The sequence below is a fragment of the Camelina sativa genome, chromosome 20, assembly GCF_030686135.1.
Source record: "Camelina sativa cultivar CO46 ecotype springtype chromosome 20, ASM3068613v1".
In the NCBI taxonomy this organism is placed as follows: Eukaryota; Viridiplantae; Streptophyta; class Magnoliopsida; order Brassicales; family Brassicaceae; genus Camelina; species Camelina sativa.
In genome coordinates, this window is record NC_141899.1 from 29378920 (window position 1) to 29399186 (window position 20267).

Below are 20267 nucleotides of genomic sequence, written 5' to 3' on the forward strand. Positions count from 1 at the left end.
GTGTTCTTAGACTAAATATATTAGGAAAATAATCTAAGATCAGTAGTTAAAGATCTTTTTGTTAAAAAGTTAGTTATAGGGAAAACATCTTTAAGATCGTAATCTTTAATAATATAATAATCAATTTTTATTTTACATTTGATACATGAACCTTTGCAACATTAACATCATTTCAAACATCGTACATCACCTTCTAGATACAAGTTATCTTTTCTTCTAGCTTCTAGGTTCGGCCCAAACGCTCAGTTGACATCATCAATCTTGATCTTTGATCAGCCGAAGCCTGACCACAACGACAAATCAACAAAAATTAACTCAAAAGTTGTTTTCTAAGCAAAGATTGAGATGTAACTAAACTGAAACAATATGACTAATTCCTTTATTTACCGTTTTTGTGTCGGCCATACCAGCTTCCAAAAACTCATCTCGAGCAGCAGCGTTCAAGGTTCGAGTTGTGATTCTCTTTACTTCGGTTTTGAAATTGTTCAAATCAGACTTGAATTCTCTTAATTTGACAAGGAGGCTGGACTTAAGACTTGGTGGAAGGCTCCTTGCCTCAAGATCCATTTTCCTAATCTGGTGAAGAAAAAAGGACAGAACATCATCAATACGCAAAACGGACACATAACACCAAAGCTTCTATTATAATAACTTCACATTACACCAATCATATACCAATAATTCCGCATTATCCAGCCCAGATTTGATTTCAGAGAGCTTCTGCTTCTTCTGTTCTGCAAAATCATTAAGAATATTATCATCAATGCATCTGAAACTGTCTGTGCAAACAACAACACATTAATCAAGGTAATAAACAAAACTATGATAATGGTCAGTCATCACTACTAATCACAAGCTCTCTTCTCAAATCAGCAACCAAACAAAAGAAAGGCATGAAGGATCTAAAAAGCAAATGAAACACAAACTAAAGTATCTCAGAGTGGATTCAAGTATTGTTAATCTTCACCTCCATCAAGTGCAATAGCTGAGGAACATTTCTTCGAAAGACTCGCTGAGAGCTCACAATACTGCCGCTCGTATCCATCAAACGCATCACTCATTGTTCCCAAATGGGAATTGCAACTAAGAACTCTGCACAATCATCAACACACAATAATTAAGATGAACAAACAAAAACTGAAGCAAACAGAGTAATAAATTTAGAACAAATTTAAAATCCCAATCCCATCAAAGACTAACATCGTTCGATTGTGATATCTTAAGAAATCCAAAAACCCTAACATTTTATTTGTGTATTCCAAAACTAGATTGCGATACAGTAAAAAATAAGCCAGAGAATGTAAAATTCACGATGCTTCCGATGATCCGAAGAAGAAACAAAAGAGTTTAGCCGGAGAAGAAGCGATTTGAAGCACAAAATTAGAAATCAAAACTGAAATCAGACTGAGACATTTGGGAAAAACAAAAACAGAAATAAGGCAGACTCAGAGATCAGAAACGAACGGGGGAAAGAGAGGTGACGTCGGAGTCAGTAAATCGATCGGGGAAAAAGCTCTGGTGAAAAGAAATTGTGGAAGACGACGATCAGAAGATGATTTGATTTGATATTGCTGTGAGATTGCGAAACAAAAAAAAAATTTAAGTCTCTTTCTCAATCTCAACCATTGCCACGTAGACAAAGAACTCTTCTAAAATCAGTTCTAATTTAAGAACAAAAAATGTGTTCTAAGAGCACTATTGAATAAATTTATCAATTTATTATGCTAAGAACAGTCCAACTGTTGTGCCGATAAAAATGGCCTAAGAGAGTGCTTTGTACTTTCTCTGACGGTTCTTGATTAATTACGAGTTCAACTTATAAAGACAAAAAGAAAAAAAAAATGTTAAAATTCATAATTACTTAGTGGTGAATTTACTTTGAACTCTATAGTAAAAAAAAAAGAATTATTTGTTTGATAAAAGAAAAAAATAAAGTTTTGAAAATTGATAATATGTAATGTGGTTATTGTGGTAATTGATTTATGAAATGCCAAAAAGCGAAAATAAAACTCTTATTGATCCAAACCTAAATTTTATATATTTAAATATTTGCTTTGATCATTATATATGCACATTAACATGAAAATTATGACCTAATAATTAATTTTACTATTAGGAGGTACGGATTCAGAATAGTATTTCATAAGAGAAAAGGTAATAATTTGATAAGCTCTAATCTTGGTATGAAGCATGAACCAATGTGTTTTTTAAAACATGATCCCAAAATGGAATCTAAAAGTCGATTGGGTCAATATGTCGATCCAGTTTGACTGTGGGGCAACACATGATAAGTGATACATATATATAAGAAAATCGCCATATCATGTTTTTAAATATATGAACTTAATAATCCAAGAGAGTTTAGTCGTTTAGAACAAAATCAAATAAATACAAACAACATTGTCTCCCAAAATTGATTATTCAAGATAGAGTTTTAAGTTCCTTAGTCTTTTTGTTCATCCACCAATTTAACATCGAGATTGGTTCACAGATTGAACATAATCTTTCAATTTTTCTCTTTATTTCGATGTCTAAATTTAGAGCGTATATAAATGGTCCAGAAACTTGATTTTTTGTTATTTTTTCTTGAATTACATTACATATAATTATTAATAATATAGTGGGGGAGTGGAATGATGTGCACGTGGAGGCGTGACTGGGGCACGTCATCATATGGAACCACAAATCTAATGTATGTAAGGTTGTGTCCGTGACAAGTCAGAACACTCTCTTCACCACCTTCTCCTTTCAGCTTTTTGTCTCTTCTTTATTTTCTTTTACTTATTCGTTTATACGAATAATTATTTAAACTATCTTACTCCACTAATTCCTAATTTGTATGACCACACTTCATTCAGACTTTCAGTTTTCACAGCCTCAATAATCTTTATACATAACTTGTCTTGGCCTTGAAGAAAGATATGTAACTGTATTATTATAAGAAAATATGTCATACTGGAACGAAAAGATTAGTTGATTAAATGCGTACAAACCATGAGAATGTTTGCAGCCGAAGGTTACTAAACCCAATTACTAAAGCTCTTTTAGCCTTTTCGGCACGCGGGTTCACATTCAAGTTTCAACACATACGTGTATACAACATACTAGTACTTATTTTTTTATTTTTTTTATTGTGTGAATACAAGATAGTTAATTGTCCGAAATTAAGTAAATATTTAAAGTTTCTACTAACAGACTAGACCTGGACAAAATACCCGGATCCGAATATCTGATCCGAATCCGATTCAAAAAACCCGATCCAAATCCGTATCCGAAATTATAAAATACCCGAACGGGTTCTAAATCTCTAAATCCAAAAACCCGAATCCGAATCCGATCTGAACCGAAATCCAAATGGATATCCGAATATACAAATATTATTAATATATAGTAGTAATATATTAGTAATATTTATAATTTTAATAATATAAGTGTTCAAAATATTCAGAGTTTTAGATATTTTCGACAATTGGAAGTATTTAATCTGTTTATTAATAAATTTGGGTAGAAAATACTCTAAATTTTTAGATATATTGCGTATTATTGAATAATTTAGACTAAATTAGATACTAAAACTTTGAGTTTTATGAACTTCGGGTAATCCGAATCCGAACCCGAAATACCCGAACCGAATCCGAAGTCTAAAAATACCCAAACGGGTCCTATACCTCTAAACCCGAAAACCCGAAATACCCGAACCGAACCCGAACAGATACCCGAATGCCTAGGCCTGGGCATTCGGGTATCCGTTCGGGTTCGGTTCGGGTATTTCGGGTTTTTGGGTTTTCGGGTTTAGAGGTATAGAACCCGTTCGGGTATTTCTAGACTTCGGATTCTGATCAGATTCGGTTCAGATATTTTGGGTTAGGATTCGGATTACCCGAAATTCACAAAATTCAAAATTTTAGTATCTAATTTAGTCTAAATAATTCAATAATACACAATTTATCTCAAAATTTAGAGTATTTTTTATCTAAATTTACTAATAAACAGTTTAAATACTTCAAATTAAATATCTAAAAATCTGAATATTTTAGACACTTATATTATTAAAATTATAAATATTATTAATATATTACTACTATATATTAATAATGTGGGTATATTCGGATACCCATTCGGATTTCGGTTCGGATCGGATTCGGGTTTTTGGATTTAGAGATTTAGCCCGTTCGGGTATTTTACAATTTCGGATACGGATTCGGATCGGGTTTTTTGGATTGGGTTCGGATCGGATCTTCGGATCCGGGTATTTTGCCCAGGCCTACCCAGGCCCGAACAGAGAATATATCCATCTTAGTCCTGGGTATTCGGGTATCAGATATGGATAAAACCCGATCGGATTCGGGTTATCGGGTATATGAGTATAGGACCCAATAGGGTAAACCTAAAAAAATTGGTTCCGGTTCGGGTCGGTTCAGATAAGAGTTCTAATATCCAAAAAAACCAAAAAAATCGGTTTCATATCGGTTTGAGTTATGGCTACTCGAATACACTAATTTGCTACCCGAATACACTAATTTTCTATCCGAAAATCGAAAATTTGCCCTTATACCCAAAAGACTACTATGACTCTTAAGACTCTTAAGACTTTTAACCAGTACAAGCACCTATTTTTGCAAATTTGACACAATACTCAATAGGTATATTATAATAGAATCCATCCATGAAATCGAATATTCCAAGTCATACAAATGAGAGAAACAATACTAGATAATAGAAACTAAAGAAGAGTTTTTAAGTTCTTGCCAAAACAACAAATCCAAGTTTAATGACTCATGAGTCATGACATTAAAACAAATAAGTGGGAGGAAAATGGAAAACAAAACACAATAATGGCTTGGTTTTGCTCTCCTTCTGGACCTAATACAATAAAAAACACATAAAACAATATCAATTCATTGGTAAACTATACACTAAACCGTAAGAGACTAAGAGAACAATTTATGGCCGAATTACCTCAATAGCTCACTCCCTCAATCAGTCACTCTACTGATCTTTCAGTCTTTGATCTTAAACGTTGAAATCAGGTTCAAACTCTGTAGAAAATCGAAGACATAATGTTAGAAATCAATCAAACATGAAACATTATTAAGAGATTAAAACTGGACTAAAAGAAAAAAAGTACCTCTCATAAGATCTCAATCTCAGAAAGAAGTTGTTGAATGGTTGAGACTCCTTTGTCATTGATATGAATCTCACATTTCAGCCACTATTTAGTACATATCAACACTTCGATCATATAATATGTCAAACAACTTCTGCTTGGATCTAAAACTCTATCACTTATACTAAAAGCAGATTCTGATGCTACTGAAGACACTTGCATTGCAAGTATATCCTTAGCTATCAATGATAGAACTTGATACTTCCCACTGTTGACCCTCCACCATGAAAACAAATCATACTCTGAACCTTTTAGAATATTTGAAGTCTCCACATCCTCTTTCAAATACATATCCAACTCATTAGAAGAAGTATGAATCCCCGTTTCTTTCACCATATCATCAAAGATCTCAGCCATATCCTCATATCCAACAGGAGCTCGTCTTTCATTCATATCAGTATCAAACTGATCTTGAGCCGCATACCATGAGTGAGAAGATGACCCATCACTACTTTTATTCAACAAACTGGCTCTGGTATACTCATCATACAAATCTTTCAAGATATTCTTCACTGAATTAGACAGATGAGTAGACTCCACACTGCTTTTACCATAAAGCCTATCAAAACATAGCTCAACAAGCTTCATTTTCTTCCTCGTGTCAAACACACTTGCTACCATCACAAGTCTGTTCATCTCAACCTTATCACCAAATGGATTCCAATACTTCTCCAACTTTTTTAACATGCATGTCGCTTTCTTATGCATGTCATCATCATCTCCTGTTGTGCCTAAAATGGTAATATTTCTCATAACAGAGACTATCTCATTATAGAGTTTATGAGCAGCAACAGTCGTAGAAGCTGAAAGAACCAATGTAGACTTATAAAAGATGCCAAGAATTTGAGCAAACCTCTCAGCTGAATCTAAATCCGATTTCAATGTTGGCCCAACTCTTTTATGTCCATCCATTTTCTCCTGAAAGCGGTCATTGTATGGTTTATCTTCAGCCTCCATCCTCTCAAATTCAACTCTGAATTTTAAAGCTTGTTCTATCATGAGATAGGTAGAATTCCATCTGGTCTTTACATCTAAAGGCAGGCTTCCCCTTCTAAGTTTTCCTGATTCCACACGAAAATCAAAGGCCTTGAGCCTGTTTGATGTAGATCTTGCATAGTGTATTCCATTGCGAATAACCTCCACGCTGCTATTTATATCATACAATCCTTCCTTTACAACCAGATTCAGTATGTGAGCAGCACATCTCAAATGCAAATATTCACCTTTTAGTATCAATGCATCACTTCCATACTTATCCATCATTGTTGTCTTGAACTTAGTCATAGAGTAAGTGTTAGCTGTAGCGTTATCAACAGTGATGCAAAATATTCTCTGTATGCCCCACTCTTCCAAACAGTCCATAAGACAGTTACTAATTGTCCCACCCTTATGATCAGAAACATTCTTAAATCCTATGATCATCTTCCTTAATCTCCACATATCATCAACAAAATGAGCTGTTATTACCATATAACTAGCTCTAGTAGTGGAAGCAACCCATATATTTGTAGTCAAAGACAATATCTGTTTGTTGTGCTCAAGAATTTTTTTCATCAATGCCTTCTTCTTCACATAAATCTCGACAATGTCTCTTGTAGCCGTTCTCCTAGAATGTGGTTTATACAACTGAACTTTAGAACAGAAATGTCTTCAAGCTAAGCACTCAACGAAAGCTAGTGGTAACTCAGCTAGAACCAACATTTCATTAGTAGCTTCTCTAAACAATGCCTCACTGACCTTACTCACTCTAATATTACCACCAACACCATCAAGAGTCAAAACAGAATGAACATTATCTTTATTAGCACTTAGCCATACCTTATATGCATTGCATGTCTTTTCAATATTTTTCCTTAGAGTATAAGTTCCGGACTTGGTTGCACAACCAAATTCTCTTCCACAATAATTGCAACTACACTTGTTTTTCTTCTTTGGTACTCTAGTGAAATGTTGCCAAACATATGACCTTTCTTTATTTCTTGTCTTACTGGATCCTTCAGCTTCTTCCCTTTTTTCTTACGAGTCTTACCAGAACTAGGTGTTTCAACCTCATCAATGTATGTCCCATCTAATTCATCATCGTCAGTATCACTTTCAACCTCCATCGGATCATTGTCTGTCCCTGTTGGATTATCACAAGACGCCATCTACGTCAAACATTCAAAAGCAACCCTTTGTCAGAACTTAGAAGACAGAACTCAGAAGATAAAAACTCATAATCTAGAGCAATGCCATGAGTTTAAGAGATAAAACAACAAAGAACTCGAGTCACTCGACCAATGATTTTAAGAGATAAGACTCGAGCAATGATTTTAAGAAATAAAACAACAAAGGACTTGACCAATTTCGAGCATTACTACTCTCTAAGAAACCATACAAGCACACACGGTCACGGCTAAACAGAGATCAACATTTATCATCTCCTAAATCATCTAAATCACAATTCTTTGTGCAGATTTAACAAAGAGGTGGTTTCTAATTCTGTAAATCGAAGTACATATACAGCTATAATCTTGAACTCGACGGCTCGACCAATCGAATTACAAAGTAAAGTAGTAAACCTTACTTCTGAATGGATTCTCGACAACGCAGAAGGTGGAGGAAAAGGCACACAGATCTTATTTAGGGTTTCCAGCTTTATGTTTTCAATATTATCTCGAGGTTTTATATAAAGGGTGAAAAAAAATTGAAAGAGAGAGTCGAGTATCGAGTATCGAGGAAGAAACTAAAAAAATGATATAATTGAATGGTAGGAACCTTAAATCCTCTTTCCCTCTTAGTTAAAATTTTTGGGTTTTTGGTTTATCCGTTCGGGTATCGGGTAAAACCCGAAACCGAACCGATAGCCACGGGTCTATACACATAGGACCTAATAGAGTCAAATGGCATAATCCGAATCTGAAATCTCGGGTTTTTCAGATTGGTTCCGGTTCGGATTCTCGGATCCGGATTTTTTATCCAGGGCTAATCTATCCCATCTCCTTCAACGTCCATATAACTACACAATAGAAAGGAAGAAGAAATTTGATTCAATGCAAATGAAATAAATTCAAGAAAAAATGTAGAAACCGAAAGGAAGAAGAAATTTGATTCAATGCAAATGAAATAAATTCAAGAAAAAATGTAGAAACCGATGCATAGGGGAGATTGATATAGGAGAGATCGATGAGTAAATGTTAGTTTGGTTTGATATAATAGGAAAGGTGACCTTTTCCTAATAAGTAACAAATAAGCATAAATAATTAAATAGCGACCCCAAAATCCCTATTTTTGTTCCCTTCTTTTGAGGTAATGAAAGGATAGAAAAGACAGAGAAGGTGTGCATGTACGAGGGTGTTGGTAGCTATCTTTTTCATCATCAATTTCTTTCTTCAAAATTGTATTATTATTTATAAAAAATAAAATCTGATCAAATGATACATTGTCTAAGAATAATGATTAATGTATACTCTTAAACAAAATGAAGTCGGCAACCAGTTGAACCGAGAGTTATGCTTTGGAAGAGTCAGGACATCTCTCGTGTTCGAACATCAACTGCGGGAAGAAGACTATATTTGATATACTTCAATCCCCGGCCCGAGGACTAAGCTCTACTGATTTGGTCTTGAAACTTTTCATAGAAAAAGGTGTAGTGATTAACAAAATTATCTATATTGAAAAGAATAGTTGATCTAATGAAAATGCTACATATATAGATGGACTAGAAACCATCCCATCACTAGCTTGGATCATTTTGGATCTTGCCAAATCCAAAGAAATTAATAGTGACAAGCTAGTGATGTGGGTTGTCTAAAACTAAAAGGAAGTCTATATACATGGGCAAAAGACATCTATAAATATCATAGGTAATTTGCATGCCTCACCTAAACGATCAAGACCTTGGAACCCATTAAAGAAGGCTTGAATAAAGCCTAATAAAATTGGAAATACAATTTTGTAGTTTCTACAGAACATGTCGGTCCATTGGAGTGACATAAACAACACGAAGTAAGTGACATGTTTGATTATTTTTAACATATATTCTTTAATTATGTAATGCAATAATTTATTGTAACATCTATCTATCAAAAAAAAAATTCTTACATCTCTTATCTGAAATATTATTTTTTAAATATATCAGACGGTCATACCCCACAAGACTATACCCTAAATATATAACAGAGAACCTAAACCTAATTTTTTAAAAAAAGTTAACTTAACATTTATAATTGTATAAAATAGGGTAAAAGTGAAAATGACCAAAAAGTGTATTTTTGAAAAGAAAAGAGATATCTACAAAAGTAATTTCTAACAATTTCTCATAATATTTAATTGAATCATAGATAAAATTATTTGTATGAAAATGAAATAAAGCACTATAATTTAAATTGATGAGTGAAATTAAAAAAGAAAATTCAATAAGATAGAAGTTCATATGATTCTATAAGTAAACCAAAATAATATAAATTTGAAATATTACGTGTGAGTTTATATTAACCAATCTAACTGTTTGAATGTTATAGAAATACATTATTTTTATATGCAAGATTTTTCAGATATTCTATAATATTTATTTATAGTTAACTCATGTTTAAACTCAAGTGTAACTCCCACTCATTACCACATGTAAATTCAAGTGTAACTCTCCCTCATTACTTTTTGTTTTGGGTTCAACCACTAATACTAATTCAAAATCAAAGTTAGTGACTCATATTAGTTAATTAGAATAACATATTTCTCATCCACTAATGTACATTGATTAAAACCATATTTACCACAATAATTTTTTATACTATTTTGAATGAATTAACACTAATTATATAAAACTAAAATTCTTTAATTGCATTTATTTTCTAAATGTGCTTCCACCACTAATTACTACATAATATTCTCTCCCTTCTTTTCATTTAATCTCTTAGGAGAAAATGTTTGTTCTAAATTAGATTAGATTTTCAAATCTTAATGCAAAATTGATTAGCTATTTTATTCTCAATTCAAAATTGATTAGCTTTTTTATTGTTTTTAACAATTTATCATGCATATTTATTTTTCATTGGTTAAATTGCAAGCCACTTAAAGTGATTAAGATGCTCTTGCACTAGGCTAACACAATGATTATCAGAATTCCATAAGCAGAAATATTCCAAACTTGCTGATTTTTTTTCTTACCAATTTTTTAAAGTTCAAGATATCAACGTTTAGATTTGTAGGCTGTAAATGGTGACGGCGATCAGGACAGACAAATCTGTCATCGGTTTAGTCTATCCTGAAAATAGAACGGACAACAATTGCTGCGGTTCAACTTTATTTGTACGTAAATATGATTTACAGTTGGTCTATTTTCTTCAGACCACACCACTGTAAACTGTACTTTATGAATGATAAATAAAAAACGGTATAATCTGCTAACGGATTTGTCTGTCCTGCGCTGCCACCATCCAAACTGTTTAGTAACAATATTTTTGTGTGACTTTTGTGAAGTGATGAAATATGTCAGCAAATGTAAAACAAAACACAAAAAGCTAAGACTACTTACAATGATGTAGTTTTGAGCTGTTAAATAAAAAATTTAACAGTTGAAGCAATGCAATGGAGTGATGAAAAAAACAAAAGAGATGATGTGGAGACAACACAGTTGAAAACATTCACATCCGTTGAAACCCAAAAGTAGTGGGTTTGCTCGCCACGTGGCACATTCTGAATAGTTTACTTTTTTAATTATAGAATAATATTTAGATAAAGAAATGTTTTGTTTCTATTGGATGGTGAGATTTCAGATATTTTTTTATCTAACCCAATTATTTGAGATAATTATCTTATAGAATACCAAAATTTTATTTTATTATTTTATACCAAAATTTATCATTTTTCATTCGCTATAAATAGAGACTTGTTTCATTTAATTTGGACACAAAAAAAAAAATCATATTTTCTACTATATTTTTGCTATCAGCTTTCATAAACTCTTGTTTATTGTTTTACTGGTTTTTTAATGGATCCTAATAATTATATATTTTATAAAATAAAAAAACAAAATCTCAATTTATTTTATAAATTTATTTAGTTTTTCTTGTTTTAATTTTATTTGATATTAACTATGATTAATAAGACGTGATCACAAAAAATAAACATAAATAAGGTGAAAAATATGAAATAAATTTGGTTGGGTAAGGTGTTGTAATTTTATTAAACAAAACTATTGTAGAGAATAAAAATGATGTAGGTGTTGAATTATGATGTGGAAGAGAGAGAAGATGATGTGAAGTGTTAAAAATAAAAAAAATGGGTGTTGTAATAGAGAGGATGTATTAAACTTGACATTTTAACTAATTTGTGTAAAATTTACAAATCATATGTTATTCAATCATGGATTTTAAAAAATCCATTAAAATCCACTGTTATTGAGCTGATGATTTAAAAATCTAATTTAAAATCCACTGTTATTCAAAACAGTTTGTGAATTTGGATTTTAATAAGAGGGAGGTATTTAACTTATATTTTAGAAGATTTTAAGGTATTTTCAAAATCACTTGTTATTCAATTGATGATTTTTAAAAAACTTTTGAAATCCTATGTTATTGAACTTGACATTTATGTAAAATTATTTAAAATGATTCACAATCTCTTGTTATTCAATTCAGAATTTGTAAAACTTACTTAAAATCTACTGTTATTCAAAATATCACAACTTTTTTTAAAAGAGCTACTTTGAATGATTTTAAGAGACTTTTTCTTGTTTTTTAGTTAAAAAATGTGACTTATAAAATCACACCCTATAAGATGGAATTTTGACTTATAAAATCACACCTTACACAAGAGTTCTACGTTTTTTCTTTCTATTACCAAATCTAAGACAAACCATAAGATCAAATTCAACCATTCAAATTCATCATTCTAATGAGAGCGACCTTGTCTCAATCAGCAGTGCCTACCGGAAGATATCACTCTATCTTCGGAGCAGACACATCCAGTTCGAAACTATAGCTGTACAAACTCCGACATCTCGTTTCGTAAGAAACTTTCTCCCATCTCTCTCACTCTCACTAAGCGGTGCTGAACGACAAAGTAACACTGACACACATCATTGCATCAAAAGCTGGAAAATTGTCAACTCTTCAACTCAAAAAAAAATACCAGTTCTTCAACTCAAGCAAACGTCATATGATATTCATATGAAAATTACCAGAATCTACCTAGACTTTTCTATAATTTCTCTGTGTGATTTAGGGTAGGGGGGATCATGATATTCACTTCTTGTTTATCAAAAATGGTCATTTCATCGTTTTTTGTTAACTGTAATATGTTTTTTTTGCAGGCTACAAATGATCAATAATGTTAAAAACAAAGACGATTTTTGAAACATTCTAAAATCATTCACAAAATGTGTCAAAATCTCACAGATTGTCATTTCATTTTCATTTTCTTAATATAAATTTATAACAAATTACTCAAATCTTCTAAAATCTTACTCAAATCTTGCAAAATTCTAAAAATATTAAAATTCCACCAAATCATCTAAAACATAAGTTTAATACCCCCTCTAGGTTTTAGGGATTCTAGAGGATTTGAAAGGATTTGTTTAGTTAAAATACAGAAATCTAAATTTCATGGTTTTATGTAAGATTTGAAAGAATTTTAACATAAATCATATTAACTTCCCTAAAATCTATCAAAATTTTAAATTTCCTAAATACTATAAAATCCTCCAAAATCATGGTTTCAATACACCTCCTCTATTATTGAGAGATGGAAAAGTCAACACCTGTTTGTCCAAACGGACAAAAAACGTCAACACCTAACACTAGTACATGCGTCCACTCATTGGTCCAACTTTTTCTTTTCCTTTTTTTCGATAATGTAATTGTGAGCCAAACTAGGACGGCCTAATCTAGGAAATTGTAGCTACTCAGGTTAACATTCTGAGCAAAACCCAACAAATCAGATTAGAAAGTTTGGAACAATCTTTGAGACATTGGAATAATAGAGATGATATCTATGTAATACTACGTTCCATTATCATTCACCCAAAAACAAAAGCAAAATAGAATGTGGAATTCACCTTATATTATACACACGAAAAACCATATAATTTACATTCATATGATTAACAAATACTTGGAATGAATAATTTGGCTTGTTCTGACAAATCCATCAAAGACTCTTCCACCAACTCCTCCAGTAACTTCAACTCTAGTTCCTCTCCCATTGAATCCATTTCCAATCTCAAACACTCCGGCGAACCAATCTCGGCTACTTCAACCCTCACAACTTTATTCACAGCCAAACTGCTCAAGTCTCCGTCTTCATCCCACCAACGATCTTCCACTCTTCCGTTACCCGTTAAACATTCTTGCATACGGTTTATCACATAAACCCGCAACGGCTTACCAGAGAGAATTAAGGGACTACGAGGTACGAGATAGCTCGGTGTTAGCTCCAAAAGCAGTGTGTTGACTAGGTCGAACACTAGCTTCTTCACGTTTGATCCGAGTCTTTGCTGTTCTGTTGATTCCGCGTAGCTGTTTCTCAGAGATGGGTCTAGTGGACTCTCTGCAGAATGCCATTTAGACAAAAGATTGTCTGAGATAGCATCAAGATCAGCTGCTGATAAGAGTGTGTTGATGAGGAGACGCAAGTCTTCTTCCTCGTCTCTTGTGGAAGTAGTTGAGCGTTTAGATGAGAAGCACCGAGCTACTGTTGAGTCATCGAATGAAAAGGTTCGACCAATGGAACCTATCGGAGGCGATTTTCCTAATAAGTTGGAACTCATCTCCCGTCCTGTTATTACCAAAACTCCAGTTTATAAGGAATCAATATGAAACAGCAAGATAAAAAGATAAAGATAGGTGCTATGCTATAAATGAAACCTTACCAAGAGAAGAAGATGATCTATTTAATACAGATGAATTAAAAAATATTCCATCATCTTCATCGAAAGAAGTTTCCAAGACTGAAACTGGACTCGGTTCATCACGCCACTCACTAGAGTTTCCAAAAGTGGTTGCCCTTGCAACTGAGAAGTCTCCCTGTTGAGATATATGTGACAAAAAGCATATTTGTTTGTAACTAAAATATGCAACAGATTAATGTATTAAAATCAGTAAAGGTGTTTTATATGATCATACTACCTCACGAGAATTCATGCTCCTGGCAGACACTGATGCATCACAGTCATCGTTGCACCGAGAATCTAAGATTTCAGAATTTACCACTTGGGAATCCTCATAAGATCTCTCCTTGCTGGATTTCTTGTTCCTTGAGAAAAGAAAGTTTGAGACTTTACCTTTCAGAGACCATTTCAAGCTCTTTGACTTTGTCAGTTCCTCTGGAGCTTTGGATTTCTCCTTGTTGGTATCAAGAGACTTATGTCCAAGACTTGTTGATGACTCAGGGAGAGATTTCGACCGCACAAGGGTTCTAAGAGGCTTTAAGTTTCCTTCTTCTTTACTGACACTACCAGCTAAGCAAGATGCATCATACACACTAGGACCTTCCTGTTCATTACCTTCACTGGTTGTTTCTTCTTCTATTCTAAGATCATCTCTCAAATCTGGAATTGCAAGCATATCACCTAACGTACTATTAGAGACTTTCTTTTCCATAACTTTGGACTCGTGCAAATTCTCATTAGATGCTGCCATCAATGCCCATCTTTCAGAAAGCCGTTTCTTAGCCTCTCTGCAGACGGATGATGACTCTGGTGAATCAGAGGCTATGCTAAAGGGAGAGGAAGAAAAAGGGCTATCGTACTTGTTGATATAATCCCATGAATGTCTTGAGACCGGTGACATGATTTCAGAATCTGCATCCTCGTTAAGAGAACTATCATCGCCTATGTAACCATTAGAGAAGGCAGAAGAATGTAAAGTTTCTTCCTTTAGAATCTGTCTCTTCACTCTCCTAGCCACATCTCTTGACTCTCTCTCCTCAAAACCTCTTGGAGATGTTGGACATGATGAAGCCTTTGCGACATGGCCATTAGGTTTGAGAACAACTATTCGAGTTGACTGCCTTGTCGGATATTCTTCTTCAGCCGGCCATTTGAATAAATCACTCTTCATCCCGTCTCTCGGAGATTCAGTGGCTGCTTCATTTCCTAATTTTTCATCAACAATGATCTTTGAAGGCTTCAAAATAGTGATCCTCTTTGACTTCTCTGGGGTTGGTGGCGCAATGGACTCGAAATTGTGGAGACGATGGGAGAACAAGTTATTTGATTCCTGCAAAAACTCGAGGAACAACTCTTTGTTCGAACTCAAAACTTCCATAGCTTCTTGAAACTCCTTGGAATGTCTAAGTTTATCATCTGTAACCAAACGTTTCGCCTCCAAGAACTTTTCACGGACAATGTCCATATGCTTCTTGCTTAAACCCTCCACACCATTACTCGGTTTCTGCCAAATCTCATAGACATCTTTATATTCCCCGTGACTTAACGACCTCTTTAGACGAGGCTTTGAACTATTACTCCTCGGAGAAGGTTGTGTCTGATGAAAGGAATCAAGACCCATCAACTTAGCAACCAAATTAGTCGAACTGAGCTTAATATCCATGTCTTTCGACATTTCCTGTTCTAGAAGCATCTTCATCGGTGTTCCATTGACTCCACCGTTCCTCACATCCTACACTCCCAATAAAAACAAAAGATTAACACTTTACTCATTTCATAAACAAAAACAATCAGAGAAAGCAAATTGTCTTTACAGGTTCAACAAACTCACAACTTTATCTTTTATATGATCTAACCGATTCCTCCTGATAGATCCTGTGAAGCCATCATCATTATCATCATCAATATCAAAATGACATAAAAATCCTAACTTTACTAATCCCAGAGGTTTAAAAGAGTGAAGAAACCTAACCATTACCAAAATGTGGTTTCTCAGTAAGCAACTTCTTTCCATTACCAACTGTTCCAAAATCGAACAGATTAACCATCCGACCCAAACATCCTGGAATCTGTCTTCCAGTGCCATGACCTTGAACGTTTCTTCTTCGTTGCTTATTCATTTCTTCAACCCCTGAAACCATCACAATCACAATCCACCATCCATTAACAAAAAAAAAACAAGAAAAAACTCAATAAAAGTCCTAATTAGTAACAGTAGACTAGACAACACAAACCAAAGAGAGAACTTCAGATTCAAGAAATAAAGAACCGACCTTTGCCTGAATATTTTTACTTGGACTACTGAAAGAGAATTATTAAAGGAAACATAAATTTTGGGAATTAAAAAGAAAAGAATCTTTAGAATTAAGAGCAAACAAATATTGGTCAAAGCACAAGCATTTACTTACCAAAAACTTCGAATCAATCACTAAAGAGATACAAACGCAATAACTGCGTTCGTTACCGACACCATAAGAACAAGAGAGAACACAAAAAAAGGCAAGTTGAGCAAGCAAAAGGTAACACGGGGAACGTCATAAGGAAACAAACAAAAAAAAAAAGAGAAAAATTTCAGCAAAAGAATGTGAAAAAGTCTTTTGCTTTCTTCACCAAACATTTCGCCAAAAAAAAAAAAAGAACTGTTAAAAAGTAATATAAGGTTTCGACGAAAACGACGGCGTTTCAACTGAGAAAGAGAGCAGAAACAGAGAAAAGACACAGACCTGTTCGCCGGAATCTGCATTCTCCGGTGAAAGGTACAAGCTTTTCGCCGGAATTTTATACAAACGCAGTAAAGATAGAAGCTTTGTCGCCGGAATTTCAACAAAACGGAGTAAAGGAACAAGCTTTAAGGCGACAAAGATGGAAGCTTTTTTGTTCTTCGTCGCTATGAAAAGACTTGCGCAGAGTCGTCAAGAAGAAGACTATGGTGACATCACCGACGCAATGACGGACTTCAGACGCGTTTATTAAATGCGATTAATTAGAAGCGACAGGTACGGAAGTGGATGATATGTAGAGAGAGAAGAGAGAGAGAGAAGTTGTGTGTTGTCCATAGATAATGGAGCAGGTTACGACTTCGGAACTACTACAAAACGGTGTTAGGTTCTTTTTCAAACGTCTTTTCTAAACGCGTTTCTGGTATTATTACAACTAGGTTGTGTTGTGTGTTTATTATTTATTGATGTCGGAGAATTTAATAACTAGGATGATTATATAAATTAACTTCCTATAATATTTTATTTTCTTTGGTCTATTACTATATTGGAATATTCAGATTTCCTTAATCAGACTGTTTGATATCAAAATATAATGATATATTGGAGTATAAAAATATATCATTATAATTTAACATAATACGTTTTTGGAGTCGATAATAATTTATTTTAGTCTTCGATATATAATCTAAATCCAAAGACTCTTCTAACCCATTGAAAAAAAAACTCATAAAAAAAAATGGCGATAGCAGAGGCGATTGAGGGTTACTCCAAGACGGTGGTTAGAAGGTGTTTCAATCCCCGACGCCAAGACATGAAGTCTCCTCTTCCCATGTTCCCGCGTATCTAGCAGTTAGAAGAGAAGGTGGTTGGTGCGGACCTGGGGATGGGCAAGTTCCAGTTTGATTTCGATGAGAAAGAAGACATTGTTAAGGTGTTGAAGATGACCTCGTTTCACTTCGATCATTGGATTGTGTCAATGGTTCGATGGACACCGACGGTGGATCCTTTGTACCCTTCTGCCTTAACTTTATGGGTTCGCATCATGGGAGTGCCATTCCAGTTCTGGGCTGAGCCAACATTCCGAGGGATCGTCGCGGATCTGGGTCGTGTCGAGGCTGTTGATATTGATGGTGGTCGAGTTCAGGTTACAATCAATGGTCTCAAGCCTTTGAGTTTTGAGACTGAAGTAGAGTTTTACAATGGCGAGGAGACCGTTGTATCGCCTCGTTATGAACGGTTGTACGGCTATTGTCGGTGTTGTTTCAGCTTATGCCATGACGATGATCATTGCCAGTTGTTGCAGCCACCGTTGGTACCTGATGTTCCGGTTCTGCATCACGATGAACCTGAAGATCGTCAAGGTAAGAGCTACAGAGGGGCTGTCATATCTGAGGGGAGGCAGGGTGTTGATCATGAGCGTGGTTACAAAAATGGTCTTAAAGGCAAGCACATGGGGGAGGGCTCTCAAGCGGAGGGCAAGCAGCCTTTTGAGGGGCGATCCACTAAGGGTTCGAAGTCTAGGTCTAATTTATCGGCAGGAGAACTGGTGGCTAAATAGAGACGTTTCCAGTCTTATGTTCAGTACAATGATCATCGCCACTCACGCGCGGTTGCCAAGGAGACTGCTACTAAGGAGTCTATTGAGCCACCGGCAGTGATGGAGGAGGGTGAGGTGTCTGTTCCCAAGGAGTCTGTTTGTCAGGGGGTGAATGGTGATCCTATCCCAACCAAGGTGGTTCGCAAGGCTTTGTTCCAGGAGGAGGATGCTCCTACTGCTGAAACCAAAGATACGGAAGAGACAAAGGTTCATGAGAAGCTGATTTTGGCTGCTGGAGAAGGAGGTCAGGGGCAAATGGGATCAAATTTTGTCAAAGGGAGGGGAGGAGGAGGTGCGCCTCGAGACTGGGTTAAGTGGAGAAGGTTCTGTTAATGCGGTAGCGGGGCTAGTTGAGGAGTGTTCTCTGGATTCTTAGGAGCTAGTTGAGACTAGCCTTAAGCAGACGGTTGAAGATGCGGTGATTGGGGGCAGGGTCGTTATGGTGCAGATGATGAGGTTCTCGATGCAAGTCTGTCATGTGATATTGGTGTTGACGTGATGGAGACAGATCAGCAGGTCACAAAGGGAGATACTTTACCCAAGCAACGCAAGGGTAAGGGCACCATGGGTCTCAAGGGAATGGGGTCAAAGAAGTTGAACGTGTATGTTCGTACTCCTCGCAAGCGTCCAACTCCGAAGAGTACAGTTCCTTCTGGGATTCCTAACAATCCTAAGTCACAGGGGTGGAGAAGGAGGCAATGGGTGGTACTAAACCACCACTTCCAAAAACTGATAAATGAAGGTTCTTAGCTGGAATTGTCAGGGATTGGGTAATAAGGCGACTATTGGCTATCTCAGAGATTTGTGCAGGAAGCATCGGCTAGATTTCTTGTTCCTCTCTGAGATTAGACAATCTTTTTCTATTTTAGAACCTTTTGTTGGTCATTTTGGTTATTCACATTTAAAAACAGTTGAACCAGTTGGTTGTAGTGGCGGTTTAGCCTTATTTTATAATAATAATTTTAATTTTTCAATTATATTTGAATCCAATAGATTGATTGATGTGGAAGTTGATTTTAAAGGGAATTCTATTTATTTCTCTTTTATTTATGGTGACCCAGTACCAAAGAACCGGGATGCGGTGTGGGAACGATTAACGAGAATTGGTTTAACTAGGGACTCGACTTGGTTTATAATTGGGGATTTCAATGAATTGAAAGGCAATCATGAAAAGCGTGGGGGTAAATTGCGTCATGCTTCTTCATTTTTCCCTTTTAATACAATGATTCGAAATTGTGGATTACTTGAGTTTCCATCAATTGGGGATAGCCTTTCTTGGCGAGGCTGGAAGGAAAGAAGCCAATCAGGTGTCGGCTTGATAGAGCCTTAGCCAACGAGGAGTGGCATGACATGTTTAGTAACTCTTTAATGGAATATCTTCCGATGGTTGCATCGGATCACAAACCGGTTTTAGCTTCTCTGGATGATAAAGTACGACACGGTAAGAGTGTGTTCCGGTTTCACAGACGATGGTTGGACAAAGAGGGTTTGCTTGGAGCTATTGCTTTCGGTTGGGCGTCCGCAGCAGGTTCTGTTTCGGGCAATGTGTTTGAAAAGATTGTTTCTTGTTGTGCAGCGATTTCAAGGTGAAGGAAGGAGAAAAAGCCCTATGGGCGAGAAACAAGAGTTTAAGACAAGATTGGCGGCGGCTCAAGCAAATGATGCAACTACCATTGAGGAGATTGCGGCTTTGACTTGGAGCTTTAGGGAAGCATATTGGGATGAGGAGATTTATTGGTATCAGAAGAGCAGGAGCCGGTGGATGAAGCTGGGTGACCATAACACTAGCTATTTCAACGCCAGACAAAGCAACGACAGGCAAAAAACAGGATAATTGGTCTCCATTGTGGTATCTTATTTTGAGGGTTTATTAACATCGTCTGATCCTTCAGGGTTTTTTGTGGCTCTCAGTGA

At 35.3% G+C, this 20267-nt stretch overlaps 3 protein-coding genes across 7 annotated transcripts; 1 reads left to right on the forward strand and 2 right to left on the reverse strand.

The window, feature by feature from the left end:
• Positions 1–89: 89 nt before the first annotated feature.
• Positions 90–1790, reverse strand: LOC104771537 (vesicle transport v-SNARE 11-like). Its single transcript, XM_010496069.3, has 5 exons — positions 1465–1790; positions 968–1092; positions 676–734; positions 388–576; positions 90–283 (listed from the first exon to the last, which is right to left on the reverse strand). Exons 2-5 carry the CDS (start codon positions 1059–1061, stop codon positions 224–226), a joined length of 402 nt encoding a protein of 133 aa, XP_010494371.1. The 5' UTR covers positions 1062–1092; positions 1465–1790; the 3' UTR covers positions 90–223.
• An 11350-nt stretch (positions 1791–13140) lies between these two features.
• LOC104771538 (uncharacterized) lies at positions 13141–17225 on the reverse strand. 5 transcript variants are annotated; one of them, XM_010496071.3, is made up of 6 exons: positions 16760–17225; positions 16009–16167; positions 15868–15911; positions 14275–15768; positions 14019–14172; positions 13141–13924 (listed from the first exon to the last, which is right to left on the reverse strand). In XM_010496071.3, exons 2-6 carry the CDS (start codon positions 16154–16156, stop codon positions 13251–13253), a joined length of 2514 nt encoding a protein of 837 aa, XP_010494373.1. In that variant the 5' UTR covers positions 16157–16167; positions 16760–17225; the 3' UTR covers positions 13141–13250. The 5 variants fall into 5 exon arrangements, with proteins under 5 accessions (XP_010494373.1, XP_010494375.1, XP_010494374.1 ...); XM_010496073.3 differs by having other exon boundaries at positions 16015–16167; positions 16760–17187; XM_010496072.3 differs by lacking the exon at positions 16760–17225 and adding an exon at positions 16445–16659.
• Positions 17226–17639: 414 nt separating this feature from the next.
• On the forward strand, positions 17640–18314 carry LOC147919566 (uncharacterized protein At4g02000-like). Its single transcript, XM_087504006.1, has one exon. The coding sequence runs from the start codon at positions 17640–17642 to the stop codon at positions 18312–18314; it is 675 nt and encodes a 224-aa protein (XP_087360132.1).
• The last annotated feature ends 1953 nt before the right edge of the window (positions 18315–20267 follow it).

Bases quoted from the DNA above. Each gene is read 5' to 3' on its own strand.
- LOC104771537 (XM_010496069.3), bottom strand. From the start codon at position 1,061: ATGAGTGATGCGTTTGATGGATACGAGCGGCAGTATTGTGAGCTCTCA. The intron at 577-675 runs GTATATGATTGG...TTTCTTCACCAG, and splicing joins TGGATAATGCGGAATTATTG to ATTAGGAAAATGGATCTTGA. The intron at 284-387 runs GTAAATAAAGGA...CGTTGTGGTCAG, and splicing joins GTATGGCCGACACAAAAACG to GCTTCGGCTGATCAAAGATC.
- LOC104771538 (XM_010496071.3), bottom strand. From the start codon at position 16,156: ATGAATAAGCAACGAAGAAGAAACGTTCAAGGTCATGGCACTGGAAGA. The intron at 15,912-16,008 runs GTTAGGTTTCTT...ATGGCTTCACAG, and splicing joins GAAACCACATTTTGGTAATG to GATCTATCAGGAGGAATCGG. The intron at 13,925-14,018 runs GTAAGGTTTCAT...TGGTAATAACAG, and splicing joins TAGATCATCTTCTTCTCTTG to GACGGGAGATGAGTTCCAAC.
- LOC147919566 (XM_087504006.1), top strand. From the start codon at position 17,640: ATGGGCAAGTTCCAGTTTGATTTCGATGAGAAAGAAGACATTGTTAAG.